The following is a 26,978-nucleotide window of genomic DNA, read 5'->3' on the forward strand; positions in this document are numbered from 1 at the left end:
TTCTGATGGGTGTTATTGTGTTCTTGAAGAATAACCCAACACTCCAAAAATTTAAATCCAAAGAGTTGTTCTCTTGAATCTGGAGAGTTGAAGTAGTTTGGATGGGTGCTATTGTGTTCTTGAAGAAAAACTTAACACTCCAAAAATCTAAATTTAAATCTAAAGAGTTGCTCTCTAGAATCTGAAAGTTAAAGTAGAGAGAGAAAAATAAGAGTGTTGCAGAGAGATTAGGCGTAGATAGAGATAAAAGGTAAGGCGAGAGAAGTGGGTAGATAAACAAGCTTGAAGGGCGTTTAGGATATTAGTAAATATTTGGTTGTCATTTTTTTCCGGGGCATACAAATTCTGACCATTTGGACCTCTGTCCCATTTTCTTTCTAACTTGGATTGTTGGCCCATTAGGGAGGGTGTTTTTGGATCTTTAACTCATTTTTCCTAAATGAATAGGGGTTTTAATGTGAAAAAGTTGAAACAAAACGAGTCCAATTCAATCGGCGGAGTCCACCACCTTTTGGTGTAGTGGTAGGACATCCCTCAGCCCATGAGGTCTTGGGATCGAATCTCGGTGGAAGCTGTTTATCACCAAAATTTATCCCACGTAATTTAGGCACTAAATAAAGTAGATCTTGTCGGGCTTTAGGCTCTATGTTGTCGACTTTAGGCCTCTTTAATTATTGGTTTAACTTAGGCTCGTAGCAGATTATCATGTTTATCACATCTTAATGATGTATCAATGCCTCGTAGCCGATTTTTCAAAAAAAAAAAATCAATCCGTGGGATTTTTAAGTACAAAGAATAACTTTCAACAAAAAACAAGTACGAAGAACAGCAAATTACTTTACGGAAGGAGGATTACCTCGAGGCCGAGTGAAGGAACCATATTGCACCGTGTCATTTTTGATAACTTCTTGTATGCCACAGTCTAGGGGTGGGAATCGGTTCGGGCGGCGGGAAACGGACACCAACTCAACCGGTCCGGGCAGAACGGGCACAAGTCCTCAGTGTCCACTCGGACATCCTGACAAAACGGGTGGGCATTTCAGATTTTTCTCCAACAAAGTGCCCGTCCCTGACCGTTTTGATAGTCGGGTGAACCGGGTATCGGTCGGTCGGGCACCGGTCACTAATGAAAAAATAAAGAATTTTTTATTCGGAATTAAAACTGTTTAGTAGCTAAATACAACTTTCGGAACTCTCACTTTATAATTCCAAATAAATAAAAGAAAACAAAATTAAAAGATAATCATTGAAGTTTTTCATGGATTGCGATCGATTCTATTCTTCTTCTCATAGATTACGATTGGTGTATTGTGGATTCGTGGGTTATGATGAGATATTGAGATTTTGAAGGAGAGAAATACCAGAGAAGTACATAGGCGAAAACAATATTAAGAAAACTGAATTTTAGGGTTATGTATTTTCCACTCTTGAAATCTAACGGATGGTCGGACGGACTATATAAGCGCGCGAACTCGGTCGGATCACCGGGTAAGGACCTATATCCGTGTCCGTCCGCTTAAGCTCTTTCGGTCGGGCGGGTATTGACCGATTCGGGCATCGGACGGTCACGGACCCTTTCGGGCATCGGACGGTCGCGAACCCTTTGGATTCGAACTGTCGTGGGCGGGTTCTGGGTTTCCGGGCCAAAATCCCACCCTTACCACAGTCCCAAGAACATGCTCTAGGTCTCAAGAAAAAGAACCATTTCTCATGTACCTATTTGTTAACATACCATGGGATTTATGTACCAAAACCATGGTATGTAACTTATCAATGGATTGGGATCTACCGACATGATTGAAAAGTTCCAGAAGATCTTCATAAATCGTTTTACAGGTACTAAAATTAAGGTTGAAAATGTTGTTTTCATAACAGTCTAGTTATCTAGGTGTTTATTTCTTCATAATCTTGGTGATGCAATTAGAAAGCAAATTACTACATTGCAGTTTTTTTGCCTCATTCAATAGCCACTTTCACCCTTCTGTATTAATCCACCAGTTTCAGTAACTTGACATCTTAAAAGATTAGGTTTTTGATTCTAAGAAATCAAAATTCTCAACATTCTCTGTTTGGGAACCCGTTTTAGGGTATTACAAGTATGGGTTTTGGGAGTATTTTCTGTTTTTAACATTTAAAGCACCAAACTCATTCATCCCTAGTGAGCCTAGAGTTGTTTCCAAATGAGATCCATTTCCAAATGCTCAAATAACTTCCAATGTTTTCCTTATATTGCTATGATATATAACTGGTGTTATCCTTACTTTTATATAGAAAAAAGATGAACTACTCAATTGTGGGGAACAAGAAGATGATGAATTGCAGTCGTTCTTTTTTGTTGTCGAATAGATTGTCCGATATTCGAATTAAATGGTGTTGCTGAGCTTTATCTTCTTCATAGAGTGGGTAAGCAGTTTCATTTGATTAAGATCTCCATGGACTATTTTGTGGAGCAATTTCGACTGAAGAATCAACTTGGAGGAACTTATGAGATGTCAGTGTAAAATGCCGAATTCTGCAGTTTGTTCTCAATTTGTAATATTTTGTATTATTATAAGATAACATGAATTGGGGGGAACAGAAGTCACTTCTTTAGCTGCATTAGAGCAAAGTATATTGTTTTACAACTTCGTCTAGCTCCTTCGAATCCAATTTCATCCAGATTGAGTAAGAAAAAGAAATCACATGTAAAAAAATTCAAAGCAGAATATAAGCCGAAAAGTGTTCAAGAGATCATCAGTTCGGATAGATTTGGAGGGGAATATTACTGGATATTGAGTCAATCGGTTGCTTACTGTAGACGATTATGAAGAAGAAATTCAACATAAACCCATAAATGTGGGAGTGCCGACTGCATCGCTAGCAAACAGCTGTATTCACATGTCACTAACTGCTACAACTCACCGAACGAAGGGAGGAGTTTATTCCGAACTAACACACCAGAAAAGAGGCTAAGGAGGATCTCCTACTCTGAAAACTAGCCGCATAAAAACCTTTAAGCTGTTCCTTCCTCTCGGGTCCTGCTACCAATTTGGAACTTAGTATCATGTACTCTTGCAAAGGCCAATCATTACAAGCCGGATTAAAATAAAAGGCACATATATAAAATCAATAAACAGGTTTTTTTTTCGATAATGCCTCTGTTGATAGTTGAAGTACCATTCCCGTATGGTGGGAATTAAAGGGACAACAGTGACAAGGAAAATATCCATCCTTTGCCTACGGAGGTGCAAGTTACTACAAAATTCAAGTAAGCTTTCTTTGCTTAAACTCTGCTTCTTTTAGTTAGGCTTACAAGTCACTTTCATGTAGTGTATGTACGTTATTGACGTTTCATCATATATTATATAAATAATCAAGTTTCTTTTTTAATATCTATACTTTTTGTCTATGCTATACAAACATACAAACAACATAAGGATCCATAGTCGATCCTGACGCAGAGTTTGAAGCATAGAAATGAAGGCTTAATGCTAGACTGAGAGGCGTCTAGAGCTCTAAAGCTGAACGAGGAAGAGTTTCATAGAGTCTATATCTTATAAGTACTTAAGTTTGTTACTGGCTTGGGCAATTTTCTTGATTGGTAGTCGGGAGTATCAACCAAGGCTACCGAGAACCACATAATGCTTGAGCGTACTTCCTACAGGCATTTACATGGCATGTTGTGTCTCACATTTCCTTTATACGTTCCATCCAATTTATCATACACTGTTCATATTCATCTGCCTACTTCATTCACTTGGAAATAATTGAAAAGTTTGTTTTCTTTTTTGATTACGATGATCTTTACAAATGTTAGGTTTTCGGACATTCAACTCAAAGCCATTTGACAATGATTAAAGAGGACCCAGATATTATATTCTTCGATATGAGAGTACCCTTTGTCCATGTGAGACTATTCTCACGCGCCCCCTCGCGTGTGACACAGTTTGAGCCTAACACGTGCACGTGCGGCCATGGGGGCTTTTAACGTCTGAGATGTGCTGCTACGTTAATTTTGTAGATATGTAACTCAAAACTTATTGGCAATGAGTGGATAGGAGTAAACTTATATATTCTTGGCTATGAGTATCCTACAATCCTTTGTTCATCTGGGATTATGCTCATAGATTACATATTGCCTTTTGTTAGATCGTTTTGCCATATTCCCTTGCCATATCGCAGTTTATATACTTTTAGACTATTTGTCACTCAAGTGGCCCGTTACTAAACAATGAAAGTATATAACTAAAGCAGAATACGCCATTTGAATTGGTCATAATCGTAGAGCCTTAACGTGCACCTTGATTTACCCTAGGCACACTTTCACTACTGGAACTAGGCCTTCTGTAGTTCCGTTATAGGCAAGAATGCAAAACCGGGGACCGTCAAATGGTTTGACGGAAAAAGCATTTTTTTTCTTAAAAATGAAAAAATTGACATACAGGCGGTGATTTCGGTGTTCGAACACGTGTGTTGTTGTAAATCTTTAGGATTTACATTTTGAAATCCTTACTAAGATTTTGATATTTGATTTTCATTAATGAGGCCTCCTTTCTAGAGCTCTATAAATCGTTGAAGTTTTGGCGCAGAATCATATACAGTCTCAGAAGAAGTCCTTTCTTCAAGAACGTCTTTGGTAGGTCTTCTAGGTTTTTTCTTTCTCTATCTGCCAAGTAATATGCTCAGTTAGAATCTAAATGCATACTTTATATCCATGGTAATCTAGTCAATTGCGTAACATCAATTCATCTATAGGGTTTTGATGATGAATAGGCTGAAGGTCTTTCTATATCTGTAACCCCAGAAGATTCCGACTGAAGACATATGGGCAATAAACCCACTACAGAACCAACCAAACCATCTCTTATATTTTAGAAGCTATTTTGTTAGTTATTTATAGAGTTTTCATTTTAGGCCTCATTTAAATTTCATCTTGGATTTTTTCTAGATTATATCTATATTTGGGGTTCTTTCTAAGTACTAGAAGCATGAATTATTATTTGATCTTTAATGATACATACTTATATCAAACTTTACTTGTTACTGATTATGTTTTGTGGCATATATCAGGATCAACAATGTCTGAAGAACCGTCAGTCGTAAGCAACAGGGTCATCACCTATGACTTCTTTAAGGATGAAGCCCCACCAAGTGTGCAATTCTTTACCCCCTCAAAACCGCTCACTGTACTTATCGGCGATGATGCCAGAGTGGAGCGCTTTCTTCATTCAGGTCACTTCAGATGCTATGGAATTGAGGCTACCGCAGTCGAGAACGGGCTCGAAGCCGTTAACCTCATTGAATCGGGAATGCAATTTGATCTGATACTCATGGATCACCGTATGCCTGTAATGAGGGGTGCTACGGTATATATATCGAATCTCACTTTCTTTACATTTACATCTATTATTAGCATGCAACTTCCAGTCTCGACAAATTCAGTAGGCAGCCTTAACTCGCTCTTATCAGTAGTCAGTACCATAGCCTGCCAATACTCTGCTCGTATAATTTTCACTTTCAAAACTCTTGTATGTTAAACTAACGTAGAGATTTTTCTTTTCTTATGGCAGGCAGCAAAGATTATGCGTTTGAAAGGTGTGGAGAGCATTATAGTGGGATTGACGACTACCTATGGATCTGACAGGGAAAAGTTCATCGAAGCTGGAATTGGCATCTTTTATCCGAAGCCCTTAACTTGTCGGGTCTTAACCGTGTGATGCGTTACATTGAGGAAAACATGTGAATCATCATATAACATGAAAGTCTATGGTTGCTCTTGGTTATGTAGAATGCTATATTAAAAACTAAATAAAGGCATTCTTAATGAAAAATCTTTACCTTACTAGTATTTTGTTGAGCCCTAAATTGACTCTGAATTTGATAAATGCCCCTCTAAGTTAATCTAAACTTGAACAGAACCAGAATTGTCGTTGGTTCTACATTTCATATTCGCTACGAGTTTCGTATTCATGGAAATTACCCAATTCGAAATGACAAGATTACAATATCCATAGATTCATATCAGATGTATATATTGCTATTCTATTAGCTATGCTATGAGCTCTGGCATTATATTTCCTCCCCCATAAGAGAATTTGACAGAAATTAATTTCTTTTTCATTTCTTCAATATTTTTGAATGGTAGCTTCACAGATCCTTGTAATTGATTTAAGATTGATTGGTTGTCATAAAGGGTCATAGAATTCAATAAATAATTATGAAATCTAGCATTCCTAATTTATTGAAACAATTATTAAATACCAAATCTCATCACTGGTCATTGTATGCAATAATAGATTGTGAAATCTATTTGTATATCTAGATGGTATATAATAAAGTTACAAAGGTAGGTTGTTTTAAGTGTAGGATCTACTCAACCACTCAATTTTACTTAACAACAAAAAAAAACTATTGAATTCAACATATTTTAACAGGTTACAAATTTATTGTAAAAGTTACAAATCTTTCTGTATCAATGACTCATGATTTAAATTGATGAATTTTCCATTGAATGTAAATTTCGTAGTTAGATGTAGATGTTCTTAAGTAGCAAGTCCTTGTTAGGTTTCCTTGGTATGAATTTTAATCTTTTATTTCAATCAATTCAATTAGAACAATTACAAACTCTATTTATAAGTAGAGTTAAGAGAAGAAGAGAAATTCTGTTAGAATAACAAACAAGTAGTTAAGGTAGTTTACTAACTAACTAACTAACATTTATTGTTACAGGTAGTTAATCACTTTGGAGTGCCTAAAGTGAAAGAGAAGAAACTTTGCTGAGCTGGGCCAGAAGTCTACTGACCTTGACTAGTTGACTTGGACCAAAACCTAGTCCATGACTATTGACTATGGTTGACCATATATAAGTTCACATTTGTGACCAAAGTCTTATTCATCTGTTTCTCTCAAACCTTAGCTCTCACAGCCCCCCTCAAACTGATGAGGAAGAGAGACAATGAGTCATGAGTTTGGATCGAAATTTGTGAAACAAATCGAAAACTAAACCCTTGGTGAATATGTCTACGAGTTGATCTTGAGTTGGAACATGATGAACAACCACCAAACCATCGGTAACCAGATCCCTAACATAATGAAAATCAACTTCTATATGCTTCGTTCTCGCATGAAAGACCGGATTGGAGGCAAGGTACTTGGCACTAATATTATCACAATAGAGAGTAAAGGGTTTCTACAAAGGAAAGCGAAGCTCGGCCATCAGGTAAGATATCCAAACAACCTCTGTTGCCATTGTTGATAGAGCTTTATATTCTGCCTCTGTTGAAGACTTGGCTACTGTGGCTTGCTTTTTCGAGCTCCAAGAGATGAGATTCGACCCCAAAAACACACAATATCCAGCAGTAGACTTCATGGAGTCAGGACATCCTGCCCAGTCTGAGTCGGAATAAGCTGTGAATGTGGTGAGATTACTAGAACACAGTCGAATACCAGAACCCACTGATCCTTTAAGATATCTGAGAATTTTCTTAACTATGACCAAGTGAGTTGAAGTAGGGCAATGCATGAACTGTGCAGTATAGTTAACTTCAAACGAAATATCTGGTCTTGTTAGGGTTAAATATTGAAGATCCCTAACCAAACTCCTATATTCAGTAGGATTTGGAAGACCTTCACCAGCATGAATAGAGACCCTTTGTCCACTAGAAACAGGAAGTTTAGAGGGTTTTGAGTCCAATAACCCTGCTTTCTTTAGAAGCTGTAATGTGTAGTTATTCTATGTTCACAGCATGGATTGAGTGAGATTATCATAAGTGACCTCAATGCCCAGAAAATATGATAGAATACCCAAGTCTTTCATCTTGAATTGGCTGCTTAAAGCAGTAAGAAGAGCTGAAATCTGATTTGTTGAACTTCCTGTCAATATGATATCATCTACATAGAGTAAAAGTACCAAAATATCTGAATCCTTATGAAGAACAAACATAGACTGGTCTGATCTACTCTTTTGGAAACCATATGCATATAAGAAGGTTGCAAACTTATTGAACCATGCCCTTGGTGCCTGCTTTAAGCCATATAAGGCTTTGTGTAAATGACATACATGGGTTTCTTTACCTTGTTGAATAAACCCAGGTGGCTGAATCATATAAACTGCTTCATCTAAAATGCCATGCAAAAAAGGCATTTGACAGATCCAGTTTCTTGATGTGTCAAGATTTTGTGATAGCAATAGAAAGTACTAACCTAATAGTGTTCGATTTTACCACAGGACTGAAGGTTTCTTCATAGTCCACTCCTTCTTGTTGGTGAAAACCCTTTGCCACTAATCTTGCCTTGTATCTTTCTATGGAACCATCACTTTTTTGTTTCAACTTAAACACCCACTTGCAGCCAAGAATATTCATAGTATCATTATAAGGTACTAAAGACCATGTCTCATTAGCTTGTAGTGCTAAAAATTCCTCATGCATAGCTTTTACCCATTCAGCATGTTTAGAGGCCTCTTTATAAGTAGTAGGCTCAGTGAGTAACTCCAAAATGGATAAGAAAGCAACATTCAAAGAGTGAGATGATGAGAAGTGGGCAACAAAATCAGATGGCAATTGTTTTTGCTTAATAATGCCATTTCTGCCTCTAGTGGTAACATACTCAGTGTGTTGTTGTTGTAATGGTCCTAATGAGGTTGCTGGTGTACTAGTACTAGTACTAGAAATGCCCAACTCAGAAGGATGCAAAGAGCTAGATACTGAATTTGCTTGTGGATTAGTGGGAACACCAGATGTGCCCAAATCAGTTGAGACATACTGAGTAGTAACTAAGCATGACAGAGGTAGTAATATCTGAGAACCAGAATTCTGATCACCACTAGGCACTGACTTAATGATGTTGGCATAGGGAAAATTGCTCTCATCAAAAGTGACATGCCTAGACATATAGATTCTCTTAGAAACAGGAACATAACATCTTTATCCTTTGTGCTCAGCACTATATCCTAAGAAAACACACTGTACACTCTTTGGACTAAGCTTATCTTTTCTAATTTCTCCAAGATGTGGGTAGCAAGCACAACCAAAAACCTTGAGTTGTCTATAATCAGGAGAAACATGAAAAAGGGTTTCAAAATGAGAAAAACCTTGTAAAGTTGGTGTTGGAAGCCTATTTATAATGTATATTGCAATACTAAAAGCATCATACCATAAATGCTTTGGTAATGAACTATGAAAAGAGATAGTATTACCTAGTTCAGTGATGTGTCTATGCTTTCTTTCTGCCTTACCATTTTGTTGTGGAGAGTAAGGACAGGAACATCTAAATAAGATGCCATTAGAGTCCAAAAACTTCCTCAAATCCCCATTCTTGAGTTCTGGTGCTCCATCAGATTGAAAATAGACAATCTTTGTTTTAAGAACATTTTCACATGTTGCTTTGAAGTAAGTGAAACACTTTATACTGTCTGATCTAAGCTTCATAGCATATACCTAACTGTATTTACTTAAATCATCTAAGAAAATGATATAATATTTAGCTCCATTTGGAGTACAAACAGGGGCTGGTCGCCAAATGTCACAATGCACCAAGTATAGAGGTGTATTGGTTGTCGATGAATAAGTATCAAATGGTTGACATTTACTTTTACCCAATTCACAGGATTTACAGAAAACCTTATTAGTTGCAGTAGACATAACAATCTTATTATCCTTATGTAATTGTTTAAGTATCCCACTGTGAGAGTGACCTAGTCTTGCATGCCAAATGTCATAACTAATGGCTGCCTGAGCCATATGAGCATTAACAGTATGTAATTTGTTTGAGTGAACTTCTATTGGCTATAAGTTGTTTTTGACAGGACCCTCAGCCAATACCTTTTTGCTCCAAATGTCTTTGATATTGTATCCCCATGGTGAGAATTCCACAGAACAAGAATTCTCTTTGGTGAACTTATAAATAAACACTAAGTTTCTCTTTAAACTAGGAACACGGAGAACTTTATTCAGAGTAAAGTCATGGCTAGAAATTGATAATTGAGAAGTACCAGTACTAGATATAGGCAGAAGCTTACCACTACCCACCATGACAGCTTCTGTGCCATTGTATGTCTGAATAGAAGTAAGATTGGTGGCAGAATGAGTCATATGACTGCTGGCACCAATGTCAGCCAACCATGCCTGGTCCTTTGTATCTGAATTTTCTGAGGTAGTAAGAACATGACACTCTTCTTGCATAAGAGAACCACTCAGACTGTCTGAAAGGCAATCTGAAAATATATCATCATCATCATCAACACATATAGCTGTGTGACATTCATGAAAAGTCAGCAACATCATCATCTTCATACACATAGGCATATATTACTGCATTATTGCATTTTCTAGAAGAGACTCGTCTTCATAGAGATAAGATTGAGACTCAATTTGCTCTTTTTGTAGATCAGAACCTTGACCTTTTGGTTGAGGTTTAGACTCAGTATGATAACCAGTTTGACCCTTGTTCTTGATAAATCTGAAGTAACAAACACCAGTAGAATGACCCCATCTCTTACAAATACCACAAGGAATAGTAGAGAAGTCAAAATCATCTGCCCTTTGATTCTTGTGTTTGATATTATCTGGATGAATCTGTTGCATAGATGATGAAGAAACATCTTTCTTTTCAGAATATTGATTTCAATAATATGTAGGAGATGGTCTATTTGGTTGCTTATTGATTGTTCTTCTTACATAGTAGGCCTCCTGATCTTGTTCCTTAGAAAGAATCCATTGTTCATGTTGAGTAAGTCTGGATTTTAGTTGGATGAAAGAAAGATGTTCATTATTTGCTCTCAAGGCTATAATAAATTGATCATAATCTGAGCTAAGACCTTGAATAGCAATTCTAACCAAATCTGAATCACTTATTCTATCATGAACAAATAGAAAAGAGTCTAAAAGTTGTTTGATTTCTCTAAGATACTCAGAAATTGTTGCATTTCCCTTTTTGATAGTCTGTAACTTTTTTCTAAGTTGGTCTTTCTTGGATTCAAGACCTTCATTGTGAGTAAGATTCAGACAATTTCAGATATCTTGAGCTGAATTTAAACCATATGTATCATAGTAAACTGATTTTGAGAGAGTACTTTTGAGATAAGATCGTACAAAACTCTCTTTGCTCCTCCATATTTGAAAGTCAGGGTTAACTTGCTCAACCCCATGGATTACCTTAAGTTGAGGTGGTATTTCAATGGTACCATTGACAAACCCTAAAAGATCATATGTTCCTAATAAGGTTTCTACTTGATCTTTCCACATCAAGTAGTTAGAGTCATCAAGATTCTCTGTGATAAAACTAGTAACAAAGGAAATAGGAGGAAGATTACCTACATTTTCTCCAGCCATGATTGAATTATGGAAGCGTGCTTGAAGAAAAGTCTGAAGAAACAGTAAGTGTACTTAAAAAACCCAATTAAAGTTCTTCTTCTTTCTTCAAATTGAACTGTGAAATTTGTTGTGGATGTATGATTTTACTGAATTTTGATCATATTCTTGTTGTTGTGTTTGATTTTTGCGAGGTGTTAAATCGACTGCTCTTGAATTCAAGAAGGAAAACCCTAGTTTGTGGATCTAATCTGAGACTGATACCATGTTAGGTTTCCTTGGTAAGAATTATAATCTTTTATTTCAATCAATTCAATTAGAACAATTACAAACTCTATTTATGAGTAGAGTTAAGAGAAGAAGAGAAATTCTGTTAGAATAACAGACAAGTAGTTAAGGTACTTTACTAACTAACTAACATTTATTGTTACAGGTAGTTAATCACTTTGGAGTGCCTAAAGTGAAAGAGAAGAAACTTTGTTGAGCTGGGCCAGAAGTCTGCTGACCTTGACTAGTTGACTTGGACCGAAACCTTAGTCCATTGACTATTGACTATGGTTGACCATATATAAGTTCACATTTGTGACCAAAGTCTTATTCACCTGTTTCTCTCAAACCCTAGCTCTCACAACCCCCCTCAAATTGATGCGGAAGAGAGACAATGAGTCATGAGTTTGGATCGAAATTTGTGAAACAATTCGAAAACTAAACCCTTGGTGAATATGTCTACGAGTTGATCTTGAGTTGGAACATGATGAACAACCACCAAACCATCGGTAACCAGATCCCTAACATAATGAAAATCAACTTCTATATGCTGGTTTGACTATTAATAGAAATTCAATTCTTGATAAATTTCTAACTTGATGTTTGGTCCGTTTCACTTTTAGAAAACCCCTATCTCTCTATAAAAACTACTTTAAAAGAGAGAGAAAACCGTTTTAGATTTAGTTTATCCTCCGGCGATGGGTTGTCCCTTCGCCGGAATCTCTTTTCCTTCCTACTACTAGTGTATTGTTTTCGGGTATGGACTTGGTTCTCATCTATTTTTCTGTAATTGTAATTGCTGGATCAGAAAACCAATTCCTCTTTCTGTATTTAATCTAGTGTTTGTTTTTCTTTCTTTTTCTTCCCTTATCTTCATTATCTTTGATTTGTTTTAGTTTCTCATAGTTAATAAAAAAAACCTATTACTCTTTTCGGGTTTCTACACTTTCAATTTCAGTTATTCTGTTGTTGGATATACAATATTTTTGGAATAGGGGGTTTAGGGTTTTCTTTTGTTCTATATGATGGATTCGATTCAAAAGCAAGAAGTTGAAGAATATAATAAAACTTTATTAAATCAACACCCAAATCACCAAACAGAAGAAGGAGCCGATGGAGATGACGGTGGTAACATATACAACAACATCAAAAAGGGCTTCAACCAAAGATCGAGTTGAAGGTCGACGAATCAGGGCAAAAATACTGATTACATGTATTTATGTATAATAAATTCACGACCTTTAGGATCTTCTTCGTAATCTTTAGGATCTTTAATTTGTGACCTTTAAGGTTTAATATTTTATTTTTTGGAATCTTGTACCCCTTTTGTTTCATGTTGTCTCTACTTTTGTGAGTTTAATGTTGTAATTTACTTTAGTAAATCCATGGTGTACTCAAAGGAGTCAAAAACATGAAAACCATGTAATTTGTTGGATCATAATCCTTTTATGATTGAAATTCGGGTTTATCTAAAAAAAAGTTATAGGATTGTTTTCGGTTATATCTTTTTACATATACCACATAACTTATACAACAACTTTGTTATGTAATTTAATGAGTATTATCTATCCAAATTTTTAGATATGAATTAGTAACGTGATACACCAATTTAAGTAATATTCAAAATTTATTTAAAACTAATAAAGGTCTCGAATAATTTTTTTTCTTCTTAAACGTAATGGAATAGATTGGAATTAACAAAGAACTAGAGAGAAGGAAAAAACTAACGAGAGTAACATCCATGCGAGATAGATGTTATGGTGGTGGCTAAAACTCTAGGTTTTAATTCTTTTAGTTGTGGTATTATGTTAAAGCCGATTTTATTATTAGTCATTTGAATATTTTATGAAGGATAAATTTGTCTATAAATATTAAAAAAATCATTTCGGATATAGGAATCACAAACCCTCCCTCTCTCTAGGTTTGCTGTTACCCGTTTAAAGAAAATCATATTTCTACAGGGATAGGACTCTCCCTATATTCGTGCGAGGAATCACATTCAATTCCCGTGTATTCCCCGGCTCAAACATGGCCTTAAGGTCTTTGTCTAAGTCTTGCATGGGAGATGCTCAAAGAATTGAGGATTACCTCGAGACTCGAGTGAGGGAACCATATTGCACCATGTAATTTTTGATAACTTCTTGTATGCCACCGTCCCCAGAACATGCTCTAGGTCTCACGAAAAAGAACCATTTCACATGTACTTATTATTTAACAAAAATTGTCTGTTTTGGGTTTGGTGCATAAAACCATCACGAAACAGTTGCTGCAAAAATTGTATGTAACATAAATCCCATGGTATGTAACATATTTATTTCTTCATAATCTTGGTGATGCAATTAGAAACCAAGTTACTTCATTGCTGTTTATTTGCCTCACTTAACTGCCATTTTCACCCTTCTTTATTAACCAGTAACTTCAAATCCTTAAAAAAAAATCAAGTTCTCGATTCCAAGAAATCAAAATTCTCAACTGTCTCTGTTTGCGAACCCGTTTTAGGGTTTTGGGAGTAATATATGTATTTAACATTCAAAACAGTGAAACACCAAACTCATTCATCCCTAGTGAGTCTAGAGTTGTTTTTTCGACTTCAAACTTAGACCTTCCAAATATGTGATCCATTTATTTCATCAAAAAAAATATATGTGATCCATTTCCAAATGTTCAAATTACTTCCATGGGTTTCCTCATAGTGTTATGATATAGTTACTTTTATATAGAAAAAAGATGAACTACTCAACTGTGGGGAACAAGAAGATGAATTGCAGTCATTCTTTTTGTTGTCGAATAAGATTGTTCGATGTGTTGAATTAAATGGTTTTTATGAGCTTTATCTTCTTCATAGAGTAGGTAAGCAGTTTTCGTTTGATTAAGATCTCCATGGACTATTTTGTGGAGTAATTTCGACTGAGGAATCAGCATGGCGCAACTTATGACATGTCTGCAGTTTGTTTTCAATTCTTAATATTTTGGGTTACTATTGAGGGAGGGGGGTGGGGGCGGAAGTCACTTATTTAGCTGCATTATAAGCAAAGTACTTAGTTGTACAACTTCGTCAAGCTCCTTCGAATCCAACTCCATCTAGATTGAATAAGAAAAAGAAATCGCATGTAAAAAAATTTCGAAGCAGAATATAAGCCGAAATGTGTTTAAGAGATCATCAGTTCGGATAGGTTTGGAGGAGAATAATACTGGTTGCTTACTGTAGACGATTATGAAGAAGAAATTCAACATAAACCCATAAATGCGGGAATTCCAACTGCATCGCTAGCAAAAAGCTGTATTCAGGTATCGTTAACTGCTAACACCGAACGCTGGGAGTAGTTTATTGCGAACTAACACACCAGAAAAGAGGCTAAGGAGGATCTCCTACTTTGAAAACGAGCGGCATGCATAAAGCTTTAAGTTGTTCCTCGCGGACCCTGCTACCAATTTGGAACTCAGTATCATCATGTACTCCTGTGTCCTGTCAAGGCCAATCATTGCAAGCCGGAATAAAATAAAAGGCACATATATAAAATCGATAAACATGTTTTTTTTCGATAATGCCTCTGTTGATAGTTGATAGTTGAAGTACCATTCCCATATGGTGGAATTAAAGGGACAACAGTGGCAAGGAGCATATCCATCCTTTGCATCCGGAGGTGCAAGTTACTGCAAAATTCAAGTGAGCTTTCTTTGCTTCTTTTAGTTAGGCTTATAAGTCACTTACATGTAGTGTATGTACTTTATTGGCGTTTCATCATATATTATATAAACAATCAAGATTTTGTTTTAAAAATTTATATTTTTGTCTATGCTATACAAACATACAAACAACATAAGGATCCATAGTCGATCCTGACGCAGAGATTGAAGCACATAATGCTTGAGTGTACTTCATACAGGCATTTACAGGGCATGTTGATTCTCAAATTTCCTTTACACGGTTCATCCAATTTATCATGCACTGTTCATATTCATCTGCCTACTTCATTCACTTGAAAATAATTGAAAAGTTCGTTTTCTTTTTTGATTACGATGATCTTTACAGATGTTAGTTTTCGGATAATTCAACTCAAATCCATTTGACAATGATTAAAGAGGACCCAGATATTATATTCTTTGATATGAGAGTACCCTTTATCCATGTGAGACCATTCTCACGTGCCCCCTCGCGCGTGACACAGTTTGAGCCTAACATGGGGGCTTTTAACGTCTGAGACTAGATGTGCTGCTACGTTAAGTTTGTAGATAACTCAAAACTTATTGGCAATGAGTGAATAGGAGTAAGATTATATATTCTTGGCTATGAGTATCCCGCTATCCTTTGTTCATCTGAGATTATGCTCACAAACTACATATTGCCTTCTGTTAGATCGTTTTGCCATATTCACTTGCCATATCGCACTTTATATACTTTTAGACTATTAGTCACTCAAGTGGCCCGTTACTAAACAATGCAAAGCCGTAGAGCCTTAACGTGCACCTTGATTTACCCTAGGCACACTTTCACTAGTGGAACTAGGCCATCTGTAGTTCTTGAAGTTCCGTTATAGGCAAGAATGCAAAACCGGGGACCGTCAAATGGTTTGACGGAAAAAGCAATTTTTTTCTTAAAAATGAAGAAATCGACATACAGGCGGTGATTTCGGTGTTCGAACACGTGTGTTGTTCTAAATCTTTAGGATTTACATTTTGAAATCCTTACTAAGATTTTGATATTTGATTTTCAATAATGAGTCCTCCTTTTTACAGCTCTATAAATCGTTGAAGTTTTGGTGCAGAATCATAATACAGTCTCAGAAGAAGTCCTTTCTTTAAGAACTTCTTTGGTAAGTCTTCTAGGTTTTTTCTTTCTCTATATGTCAAGTAATATGCTCAGTTAGAATCTAAATGCATACTTTATATCCATGGTAATCTAGTCAATTGCGTAACATTAATTCATCTATATGGTTTTGATGCTGAATAGGCTGAAGGTCTTTCTGTATCTGTAACCCGAGAAGATTCCGACTGACGACATATGGGCAATAAACCCACTACAGAACCAACCAAACCATCTCTTATATTTTAGAAGCTATTTTGTTAGTTAATAGTTATTACTAGGTTTTCATTTTAAGCCTCATTTAAATTACATCTTGGATTTTTTCTAGATTATGTCTATATTTGGGGATCTTTCTAAGTAGTAGTGGAGGCATGAATCATTATATGATCTTTAATGATACATACTGATCTCAAACTTTTCTTGTTACTGACTATGTTTTGTGGCATATATCAGGATCAACAATGTCTTAAGTACCGTCAGTCGTAAGCAACAGGGTCATCACCTACGACTTCTTTAAGGATGAAGCCCCACCAAGTCTGCAATTCTTTACCCCCTCAAAACCGCTTACTGTACTTATCGTCGATGATGCTAGAGTGGAGTGCTTTCTTCATTCAGGTCACTTCAGATGCTATGGAATTGAGGCTACCGCCGTCGAGAACGGGCTTGAAGCCGTTAACCTCATTGAATCGGGAATGAAATTTGATCTGATACTCATGGATCACCGTATGCCTGTAATGAGGGGTGCTACGATATATATCGAATCTCACTTTCCTTACATTTACATCTATTATTAGCATGCAACTTCCAGTCTCGACAAATTCAGTAGGCAGCCTTAACTCGCTCTTATCAGTACCATAGCCTGCCAATACTCTGCTCGTATAATTTTCACTTTCAAAACTCTTGTATGTTAAACTAACGTAGAGATTTTTTTTTTCTTATGGCAGGCAGCAAAGATTATGCGTTTGAAAGGTGTGGAGAGCATTATAGTGGGATTGATGACTACCTATGGATCTGACAGGGAAAAGTTCATCGAAGCTGGAATTGACATCTTTTATCCGAAGCCCTTAACTTGTCGTGGTCTTAACCGTGTGATGCGTTACATTGAGGAAAACATGTGAATCATCATATAACATGAAAGTCTATGGTTGCTCTTGGTTATGTAGAATGCTATATTAAAAACTAAATAATGGCATTCTTAATGAAAAATCTTTACCTTACTAGTATTTTGTTGAGCCCTAAATTGACTCTGAATTTGATAAATGTCCCTCTAAGTTAATCTAAACTCGAACAGAACCAGAATTGTCGTCGGTTCTACATTTCATATTCGCTACGAGTTTCGTATTCATGGAAATTACCTTATTCGAAATGACAAAGTTACAATATCCATAGATTCATATCAGATGTATACATCGCTATTATATTAACTATGCTATGAGCTCTATCCATAGCTATGCAAAACACCCAAAATTGGACCAACAATAAGGCCCAGGACCGCGTTAGATGGGATATAAAGACCAGGTCCAAAGGAGTCAGACTTCAAAAACTGAAAACAAAACAGGCTTGCTTTTTCGCGGAATTACGGAAATGCCATGCACAGAAATCCCGTGCAAATCACGTTCTATATACCATTTGGTTATGTTCGAGACACTTGTACTGGGAATTTTCTTGTGTGTCGGGAATTGTTTAATGTACCAGTCACTGGTTATGTACTAGACACTTTTTGTACTAAGAATTTTCTAGTGTACCGGGAATTGTTTTATGTACTGGCCGTTTGGTTATGTACTAGACACTTTTGTACTGAGAATTTTCTTGTGTACCGAAAATTGTTTTATGTACTGTACATTTTTTTTTTATTTCCAAGACACTTTTGTACTGGAAATTATCTTGTGTACCGGGAATGTTTTTATGTACTAGCCATTTGGTTAGGGGTGGGATTTTGGTCCGGAAACCCGGAATCCGCCCACAACCACCCGAGTCCGAAGCATCTGTGACCGTCCGTTGCTCGAATCGGTCCGTACCCGCCCGACCGAAAGAGCTTAAGCGGACGGACGCGGGCATAGGTCCTTACCTGGTGGTCCGATCGAATCCGCCCACTTATATCGTCCGCCCGACCGAATCCGTCCATACCCGTTCGCTTATCCTACCCGTAATACCCGCCCGCCTATATGATTGATTTTAAGCCTTTAGATTTGTAGGATTAGCTACAACCGTTAGATTTCAAGAGTAAAAATATATAACCCTAGAACTCACTTTTCTTAATCTTATCTTCACCTCTCTACTTCTCTAGTCCCTCTCTCCTCCAAAATCTCAATATCTCAGCAGTAACCCTTGAACCCACAATACACCGTAGAATCCATAATGCACCGATCGTAATCCATGTGAAGAAGAATACAACCGATCGTAATCCATGAGAAATTTCAATGATCATCTTTTAATTTGTATTCATATACTTTTTGGAATTGTAAAGTGGGAGTTTAGAAAGTTGTATTTAGTTACTAAACATTTTTAATTTCGGATAAATTTTTTTTCATTTGTTCATTAGTAACCGGTGCCCGACCGACCGATACCCGGTTTGCCCGACTATCAAAACGGTCACAGACGGGCACTTTGTTAGAGAAAAATCCGAAATGCCCGCCCGTTTTGTCCGGATGTCCGAATGGACACTTAAGACTTATGCCCGTTCCGCCCGGACCGGTTGACTTAGTGTCCGTTTGCCGCTTGTCCGTATCGATTCCCACCCCTACATTTGGTTATGTACTAGACACTTTTGTACTAGGAATTTTCTTGCGTACCGAGAACTTTTTTATGTACTGTCTATTTGGTTATGTACTAGACACTTTTGTACTAGGAATTTTCTTGTGTACCGAGAATTATTCTATGTAGCAGCCATTTTGTTATGTTCTATCTACTGGGAATTTTCTTGTGTACCGGAATTTTTTTTATATACTAGTCATTTAGGGTTTATGAAACCACCTAGAAAGGGAAAAGAACCACTGACCGACTCATAAAATTCCCTCTTTAAAGAAGAAAAAAAAGACTCATTTCTAGCTAACTACTGCCTATGTTTAGTGAGAGGAGAAATTAAGGGCTTCTTCCAAACTTTTCTCTCTCATCAAACCAAAAAAATGAGGAAACTATGTCCCAACTGTGATCGTGAAGATGGACTTCTGTTCTTGAAGTTCCAATTCCTGAAGAAATGTTCACCACTTCAACAAAACCTAATGGTGCAAAATCATGGATGAAAAATCAATTACTACTCGATAAATCATCAACTCAATCAATGACATCTCTTTTTGGTGGTCGAAATTCGGAACTTCAAATCTTACTTGGTGTTGTTGGTGCTCCATTAATTCCTCTTCCCATCATTCTTCTATTAATCCAAATATCAAAGATTCCACCATGCCCATTGTGAGTAAACAAACAAACCCATTTTTTTCTCTCTCTAGATAGATTTTCCTCTTTCTCTTGATCCAGTTGAGGAAAACTTTGTATGTAGAGGACCTGAAATCCTGTAAATACATTAGTTGCAATGTCAAAAAGAAAAAAAAAATATCGGGAATAGTTCTAAAGATTCCTGTAAGAGGCAGTTTCTAAAACTCTTGAAGAGGCGGTTTTGAATTGGCACCATAGGCGGTCTATTGGCACCATATAGGTGGTTTCTAAATTTTGGCACCAAAGTAATTTAGAAACCAAAGTTCCTTTTTATGGGGCTTGATTGATATCTATATAAATAGGGGTCTTGAGTCTTTGTAACACACATCAACACAACTACTCAACAACAACTCTTCTTTAGAGAGCTAGAGAGAGAGAGCAAGAGTGAGAGAAATTTTTCATAGTTTTTGAGCGGTGTTAAATTTCTCGGTCGTCGAAGATTTAGTATAGAAGGTTATTACTATACGGTACCATCTTGGGGCGAACTTGCGGGTTGTGTGAGTCGTCTTCATCTATCCTTCAATAAAGATTTCTTGTTCGCCCGAGGACGTAGGCTTTAAAGCCGAACCTCGTTAAATTCTGTTCGCATATTTGATTTTGACTTAACTTTTCGATTAATCTTCATAATCGGATCAATTTCTAGGATAAGTTCGATAGCTTCCGCGACTTTTAGTTATAACAATTCCATCACTAAAATTTTTGAGTTTTACTTTTTTTATAGAGGAGTATTGATCTTTTAGAGAGAGAAATAGATGAAGAAGAAGATTCAGACACTGAAGATCATCAAATTGACGACAATGGCGGTGTCTCCTTCAGACCCAGTCTTTATCTTTTAGAGAGAGAAAGAGATGAAGAAGAAGATTAGAAATTTTCAACAAGATGCTAAATGTACAAAGAATCTTCGACAAGATGCTTGACAAAATACTAATTGAACGGTCCCGATAAAAGTCAAACTTTGAAAACCTTTGATCAACTTTTGTCTTATAGTGAAAATGAGTCATTAAGTCAAGAATTTTGTCAAGGACTTTGTACATGTAGCACTTCCGCCCGTTTAAATTAAATGCATTATGTTCTATCAGTCATAAAAGAAAACTGTTGCAGCCTCATTAATCGTGCAGGGGTAGTAGAGGGAGAAAAACCAAAAAGAAATTTTTTTCACGCAACTGGACCTGCCCCTCATTTCGTATCGTTGTTGGGTGGAACCCTATTAACCTTCACTTTTGGGGCTTTAAACCCATTTTCGGTTCTTTTTAATGGTACTTTGAGAGATCCTTATAATTGATTTAAGATTGATTGGTTGTCATAACTGGTCATAATATTCAATAAATAATTATGAAATCTAGCATTCCTAATTTATTGAAACAATTATTAAATACCAAATCTCATTACTGGTTATAGTATTCAATAATAGATTGTGAAATCTATTTGTATATCTAGATGGTATATAATAAAGTTACAAAGGTACGTTGTTTTAAGTGTAGGGTCTACTCAACCACTCAATTCTACTCAACAACAGAAAAAGAAAACCATTGAAATCAACATATTTTAATCGGTTACAAATTTATTGTAAAGTTACAAATCTTTCTCGTATCAATGACTTCTGATTTAAATTGATGAATTCTCCATTGAACGTAAATTTCGTAGTTAGATGTAGATGTTGTTAAGTAATGGATATGATCTACCTACTGAATTTGTAGGCAGATTTGGGAAGGATCCCAAATCAACGGGGTTAAATTGATTAGTTTCCTTTTTATTTGTTTTCAGATTGCAAAGAAATCTCAAGGGATATTTTGCGAAAGGGGCAAAGTAATGTTCCAAGTGATGAGTTTGGAGCATAAAATTGAAATCTTTTGAGTTTGGGGCATTGACTAACTTTGACTTAATTTTCCATCCAAAGATAACAAAAACTAACTTTTAACTTAACTTTCCATTAAAAGTTGGTGGAGACTAACAAATGTTAGTGTCAATTTTTCATAGCAAAAAATCAATATTTTGTTCAACTATGATATGCAAATTGATTAAACAACAAAACTATAGCAAAAAATGGAATGATAGATTGTTGTGAATCCTAATATTATATAAAAACAAATATAATAAACTAAATCCTAAAATAAAACAACAAAAAATTAAGAGCCCTAGATTAAATTAATAAACACGGTTAGAATGTTTGGGTCAAACTAGTCCTAATTTGTCAAAAAAAATACTTACTTGATAATAAAAACAAAAAAGTAAATAAATAAAGTGATGATTAAGAAGCCAATTGAACGTGAACCTGTGTTGGACTTAATAACGTGGTAGCTGACAAAAGTGTTTAGGTTTTTGAGTATTTTGTTGGGAAATTAGTTTATTTTGGGTATTTTGGATAATTATATTTTGTGGGTCAATTAGTTTTAGATTAAATCATAACGCCGGTTATTAATTTCCATCCATGTGAGATGATGGTAATGGCAGTACTGTAAATAAATGATAACGTCAAGGGTCTTTTTTAAGTTAGTTTTTAACAAAAATTAGGTCACAGTTAGTCAATGCCCCTAACTCAAAAGAATTCAAATTTGTGCTCCAAAGTCATCACTTGGAACATTACTTTGCCCCTTTTGCAAAATATCCCAAATCTCAACTATTGATTTGGGAATCCCTCCTATAGTTCTATATCTGCATATTATCACTACTCTTGTTTTATAGATTATGATTTGGATATCTATACTATGAAATTGACCATAAGAATTAACACTTTCACCATGTTGATATCTCTCTCTTGTTCAAGTTGTTAAACTTCATTGATGTTTACTGTTATCTGTAAAGATTTCATTTCAATTGGAATTTGGCAGATTCATAGGTTCAACTCTGTTGGATTCAGTGGAAACGTTCAATAAATGATAAATCTATTCGAATTGGCTTGTATCGATGGATCTCAACACCCCATTCCAATGGATTTCATTATATGTGGGTGTTGAGATCCATTGATACAAGCCAATTCCAAATGATGTAGGAGTAATATTTTCTCCAGAAAAACTCTTATGTAAAATTCAAAAGAATGATTACTTGTAAATTAAAAGTGCACATCAAGATTTATTTTAGATGTCCTTAACATGAGACTTTATATTTACAGTGCCCACTTGATGATCTCTAAGTGCCACATAATCAACTCAATTAATTTTATACAAAATATAGGTTTTTAGAGTTTTATTTTGAGTGATGCATTGGTGAAGGCTTTCCAATAGAGTATCTCTAAATGACCAAATAGAAAAGAGATCACCAAACAAGAAAATAGGAAAGATATCATTTAGAGATCCACTTTTCACATTTTAAACATAAGATTTTAAGGACATGTTTGGTGTGCCGGAATGAAATGTGATTACTAGGAATCGAATCCCCACAACGCGATTCTTGGGAATCAGACTATTTCGGTTTGATGTTTGGTTTGACTATTAATAGGAATTCGATTCTTGATAAATTTCTAACTTGGTGTTTGGCCCGTTTCACTTTTAGAAAACCCCTATCTCTCTCTAAAAACTACTTTTAGAGAGAGAAAACCGTTTTAGATTTAGTTTATCCTCCGGCGATGGGTTGTCCCTTCGCCGGAATCTCTTTTCCTTCCTACTACTAGTGTATTTTTTTCGGGTATGGACTTGGTTCTCATCTATTTTTCTGTAATTGTAATTGCTGGATCAGAAAACCAATTCCCCTCTCTGTCTCTTTAATCTAGTGTTTGTTTTTCTTTCTTTTTCTTCCATTATCTTCATTCTCTTTGATTTTTTTTAGTTTCTCATAGTTAATAAGAAAACCTATTACTCTTTTCGGGTTTCTACACTTTCAATTTCAGTTATTTTGTTGTTGGATATACAATATTTTTGGACTAGGGGGTTTAGGGTTTTTCTTTTGTTTTATATGATGGATTCGATTCAAAAGCAAGAAGTTGAAGAATATAATAAAACTTTATAAAATCAACACCCAAATCACCAAACAGAAGAAGGAGCCGATGAAGATGACGGTGGTAACATATACAACAACATAAAAAAGGGCTTCAACCCAAGATCGAGTTGAAGGTTGACGAATCAGGGCAAAAATACTGATTACATATATTTATGTATAATAAATTCACGACCTTTAGGATCTTCTTTATAATCTTTAGGATCTTTAATTTGTGACCTTTAAGGTTTTATATTTTTATTTTTTGCAATCTTGCACCCCTTTTCCTTCATGTTGTCTCTAATTTTGTGAGTTTCCTGTTGTAATTTACTTTAGTAAATCCATGGTGTACTTAAAGGAGTCAAAAACATGAAAACCATGTAATTTGTTGGATCATAATCCTTTTATGATTGAAATTCGGGTTTATCTAAAAAAAAGTTATAGGATTGTTTTCGGTTATATCTTTTTACATATACTACATAAATTATACAACAACTTTGTTATGTAATTTAATGAGTATTATCTATTCAAATTTTTAGATATGAATTAGTAACGTGATACACCAATTTAAGTAATATTCAAAATTTATTTAAAACTAATAAAGGTCTCGATTAATTTTTTTTCTTCTTAAACGTAATGGAATAAATTGGAATTAACAAAGAACTAGAGAGAGGGAAAAAACTAACGGGAGTAACATCCGTGCGAGATAGATGTTATGGTGGTGGCTAAAACTCTAGGTTTTAATTCTTTTAGTTGTGGTATTATGTTAAAGACGATTCTATTATTAGTCATTTGAATATTTTATGAAGGATAAATTTGTCTATAAATATTAAAAAAAATCATTTCGGATACAGGAATCACAAACCCACCCTCTCTCTAGGTTTGCTATTATCCCGTTTAAAGAAAATCATATTTCTACAGGGATAGGATTCTCCCTATATTCATGCGAGGAATCACATTCAATTTCCGTGTATTTCCCCAACTCAAACATGGCCTTAGGGTCTTTGTCTAAGTCTTGTATGGAGGATGCTCTGAGAAATGAGGATTACCTCGAGACTCTGAGTGAGGGAACCATATTGCACCATGTAATTTTTGATAACTTCTTGTATGCCACCGTCCCCAGAACATGCTCTAGGTCTCACGAAAAAGAACCATTTCACATGTACTTATTTTTTAACAAAAATTGTCTGTTTTGGTTTTGGTACATAAAACCATCACGAAACCGTTGCTGCAAAAATTGTATGTAACATAAATCCTATGGTATGTAACATATTTTCTGTTATCAATGGATTGGGGATCTACGGACATGATTGAAAAGTTCGAGAAGATATTCATAAAGAACATAGTTTTTTTTATAAACAAACATAGCATTAAGAGGAAAAGTTAGTTACAAAGTTGCTATGATGGGAAGAAAAGCAGTTAGGAAGGCAAGTAAAGTAAGAAGTGCCAGAGTTCCTACAGTTAATAGCAGCATCATGAGCTTTGCTATTTAACTTTCTATTTACATAAACAAAAATTAAAGACTCAACAGATGAAGATTGGAGTTTGATCTCCTTGGAAAGATGCTTTGTTGTCCAGTGGAGAAGATTCTTGTTCCCCATCACAAAGTTGTTTAGATTGAGTGAGTCCCCTTCCAAAACGAGCTTAGAAACTCCATGATTCCTTGCCCACAAAATTCCCATCAAAGCAGCGTCACTTTCGCTCTCATCTACTGATCTGTTGGAGGAGACTTTGGCCTCTCCTGCGAGCTGGGTACCTGTGCTATCATGAACCACAAAAGCCAAAGCAGATTTAAGAGATTTTGGATTATAAGAAGCATCATAATTGATTTTGATAGTCCAGGAGGAGGGGGTTGCCAGAAGGGTGGGATATTTAGGGACAGGGGGTCAGCTTTGAGATTGCTAGTTTGATATATGGATGAAAACTTTGGTTTCTTGGACAAGGGAATATATGTTTATAACATGTCCTTTAAGTATGACATCACATCTCTTTTTCCATAAGTGCCAAAGTGCAGTAGTGACAAGTTCTAGAGGAGTGAGGGAGGTGGATGAGTTTATGCTTGTGTCCAAGTGAAGTAGGTGATTGAACCAAGTGATGAAATTTGGTTGATTTCTCTGGAAATTTAGAGTTGGGAAGATATGGTGAAGGAAGTCTTTAGTAGTAGGACAATTTTGATAGAAATGGATGGGGCTTTCCTCAGCTAAAGAGCAAAGAGGACAGAGAAGGGAGACATTTGCTATCATTTTTGAGAGTTTGAGATTGATAGGAAGACTATCTTGAGCCAACTTCCAGAGGAAAAGTTTTATCCTAGGATGAATTATAAGCTTCCATAAGGGTTTCCAAATAGTGGGAGGGAAGTTGGGCGGGTTAGTGATATTTGTATTGGTTATGATAAGGGTATTGTGTTGATTGTGTATAAGGTGTTTATAATATGAGGAAACAGTGTATGTTCCTGATTCTGACAATTCCCATTTCTGAGTATCCACACTTGCTTTTAGGGGAAGAGATAGAATTCTTTGTTTGATGCTCTCTATGAATAGGAGATCAATAGCATTTTGATCCCAATCTCCATTATTAGTAATTAGCTGTGAAACAAGATTGAAACCATAACTGTTTGAGGGGATCTCCAAACAATTTATTCCTGGAATCCAATGATCAGCCCAGATGTTGACATGTGTTCCATCTCCAATGTCCCATATAATGTGTTCATTAACAGCACTTTGATTTCTTTGGATTGTTTTCCTAAGCCAGGAGTGGTTGCTGGTAATCCTGTGAGAAGGATATTTAGCATTCATAAAAGTAACCCAGGGAGAGTAAGGGTTTGTTTTTTATGTCCAGTTCAGTTAACTTCTAAGACCTATGTTATCCTGAGTGATTTTTCTGAATCTTGGACCTCCCAAAGATTTTGGCTTACATATAGCATTCCAACTTTTAAGATATATCTTGCTTTGTTGAGATGATTTTCCCCACCAGAAGTCTCTCTGAAGAGATGTCATGACTTTCTTGATATTGCAAGGAATATCAAAGATAGTCATCTGGTATCTGGGGACAGCAGCTAGGGATGATTTGAGGAGTTCACCCTTACCTGCCTGAGAGAGGAGGTTGCTCTTCCATTTGCTAAGTTTCTGCTTTAATTTGTTAATAATAGGGAGAAAAGCACCATATTTGTTTCTTCCAATGAAGATATTAGTCCCTAAGTATGGGTCTTGTTTGTTAATTTGCTTAACTTTAAGGATCTTAAAAACTAATTGGCATTGCTTGTGATGAGCATTGGAGCT

General features: G+C 35.9%; 2 protein-coding genes across 6 annotated transcripts; both read left to right on the forward strand.

Annotated features, from left to right (window-relative positions):
* The first annotated feature begins 1,672 nt into the window (after positions 1-1,672).
* On the forward strand, positions 1,673-5,810 carry LOC147549562 (two-component response regulator 24-like). 5 transcript variants are annotated; one of them, XM_086671115.1, is made up of 5 exons: positions 1,711-1,836; positions 2,272-3,247; positions 4,538-4,615; positions 5,050-5,345; positions 5,550-5,810. In XM_086671115.1, the coding sequence occupies exons 2-5, from the start codon at positions 3,166-3,168 to the stop codon at positions 5,694-5,696; spliced, it is 603 nt and encodes a 200-aa protein (XP_086527241.1). In that variant the 5' UTR covers positions 1,711-1,836; positions 2,272-3,165; the 3' UTR covers positions 5,697-5,810. The 5 variants fall into 5 exon arrangements, with proteins under 5 accessions (XP_086527242.1, XP_086527243.1, XP_086527244.1 ...); XM_086671116.1 differs by having other exon boundaries at positions 1,673-3,247; XM_086671117.1 differs by lacking the exon at positions 4,538-4,615 and having other exon boundaries at positions 1,679-1,836.
* Positions 5,811-12,674: 6,864 nt separating this feature from the next.
* On the forward strand, positions 12,675-17,477 carry LOC147549563 (two-component response regulator 24-like). Its single transcript, XM_086668323.1, has 3 exons — positions 12,675-12,768; positions 16,975-17,090; positions 17,304-17,477. Exons 1-3 carry the CDS (start codon positions 12,675-12,677, stop codon positions 17,475-17,477), a joined length of 384 nt encoding a protein of 127 aa, XP_086524449.1.
* The last annotated feature ends 9,501 nt before the right edge of the window (positions 17,478-26,978 follow it).

Source organism: Eschscholzia californica, unplaced genomic scaffold, assembly GCF_041429995.1.
Source record: "Eschscholzia californica isolate CP2 unplaced genomic scaffold, dmEscCali1.0.p SCAF_3, whole genome shotgun sequence".
Classification (NCBI taxonomy): Eukaryota; Viridiplantae; Streptophyta; class Magnoliopsida; order Ranunculales; family Papaveraceae; genus Eschscholzia; species Eschscholzia californica.

What these genes read in the sequence shown, in the direction of transcription:
- LOC147549562 (XM_086671116.1), top strand. Translation starts at nt 3,166, where the DNA reads ATGGTGGGAATTAAAGGGACAACAGTGACAAGGAAAATATCCATCCTT. An exon ending in CAAGTTACTACAAAATTCAA is followed by an intron (nt 3,248 to 4,537) that starts GTAAGCTTTCTT and finishes CCTCCTTTCTAG; the next exon opens with AGCTCTATAAATCGTTGAAG. An exon ending in TTTCTTCAAGAACGTCTTTG is followed by an intron (nt 4,616 to 5,049) that starts GTAGGTCTTCTA and finishes GGCATATATCAG; the next exon opens with GATCAACAATGTCTGAAGAA.
- LOC147549563 (XM_086668323.1), top strand. Translation starts at nt 12,675, where the DNA reads ATGACGGTGGTAACATATACAACAACATCAAAAAGGGCTTCAACCAAA. An exon ending in GGCAAAAATACTGATTACAT is followed by an intron (nt 12,769 to 16,974) that starts GTATTTATGTAT and finishes TTCTTCATTCAG; the next exon opens with GTCACTTCAGATGCTATGGA. An exon ending in TCATGGATCACCGTATGCCT is followed by an intron (nt 17,091 to 17,303) that starts GTAATGAGGGGT and finishes TTCTTATGGCAG; the next exon opens with GCAGCAAAGATTATGCGTTT.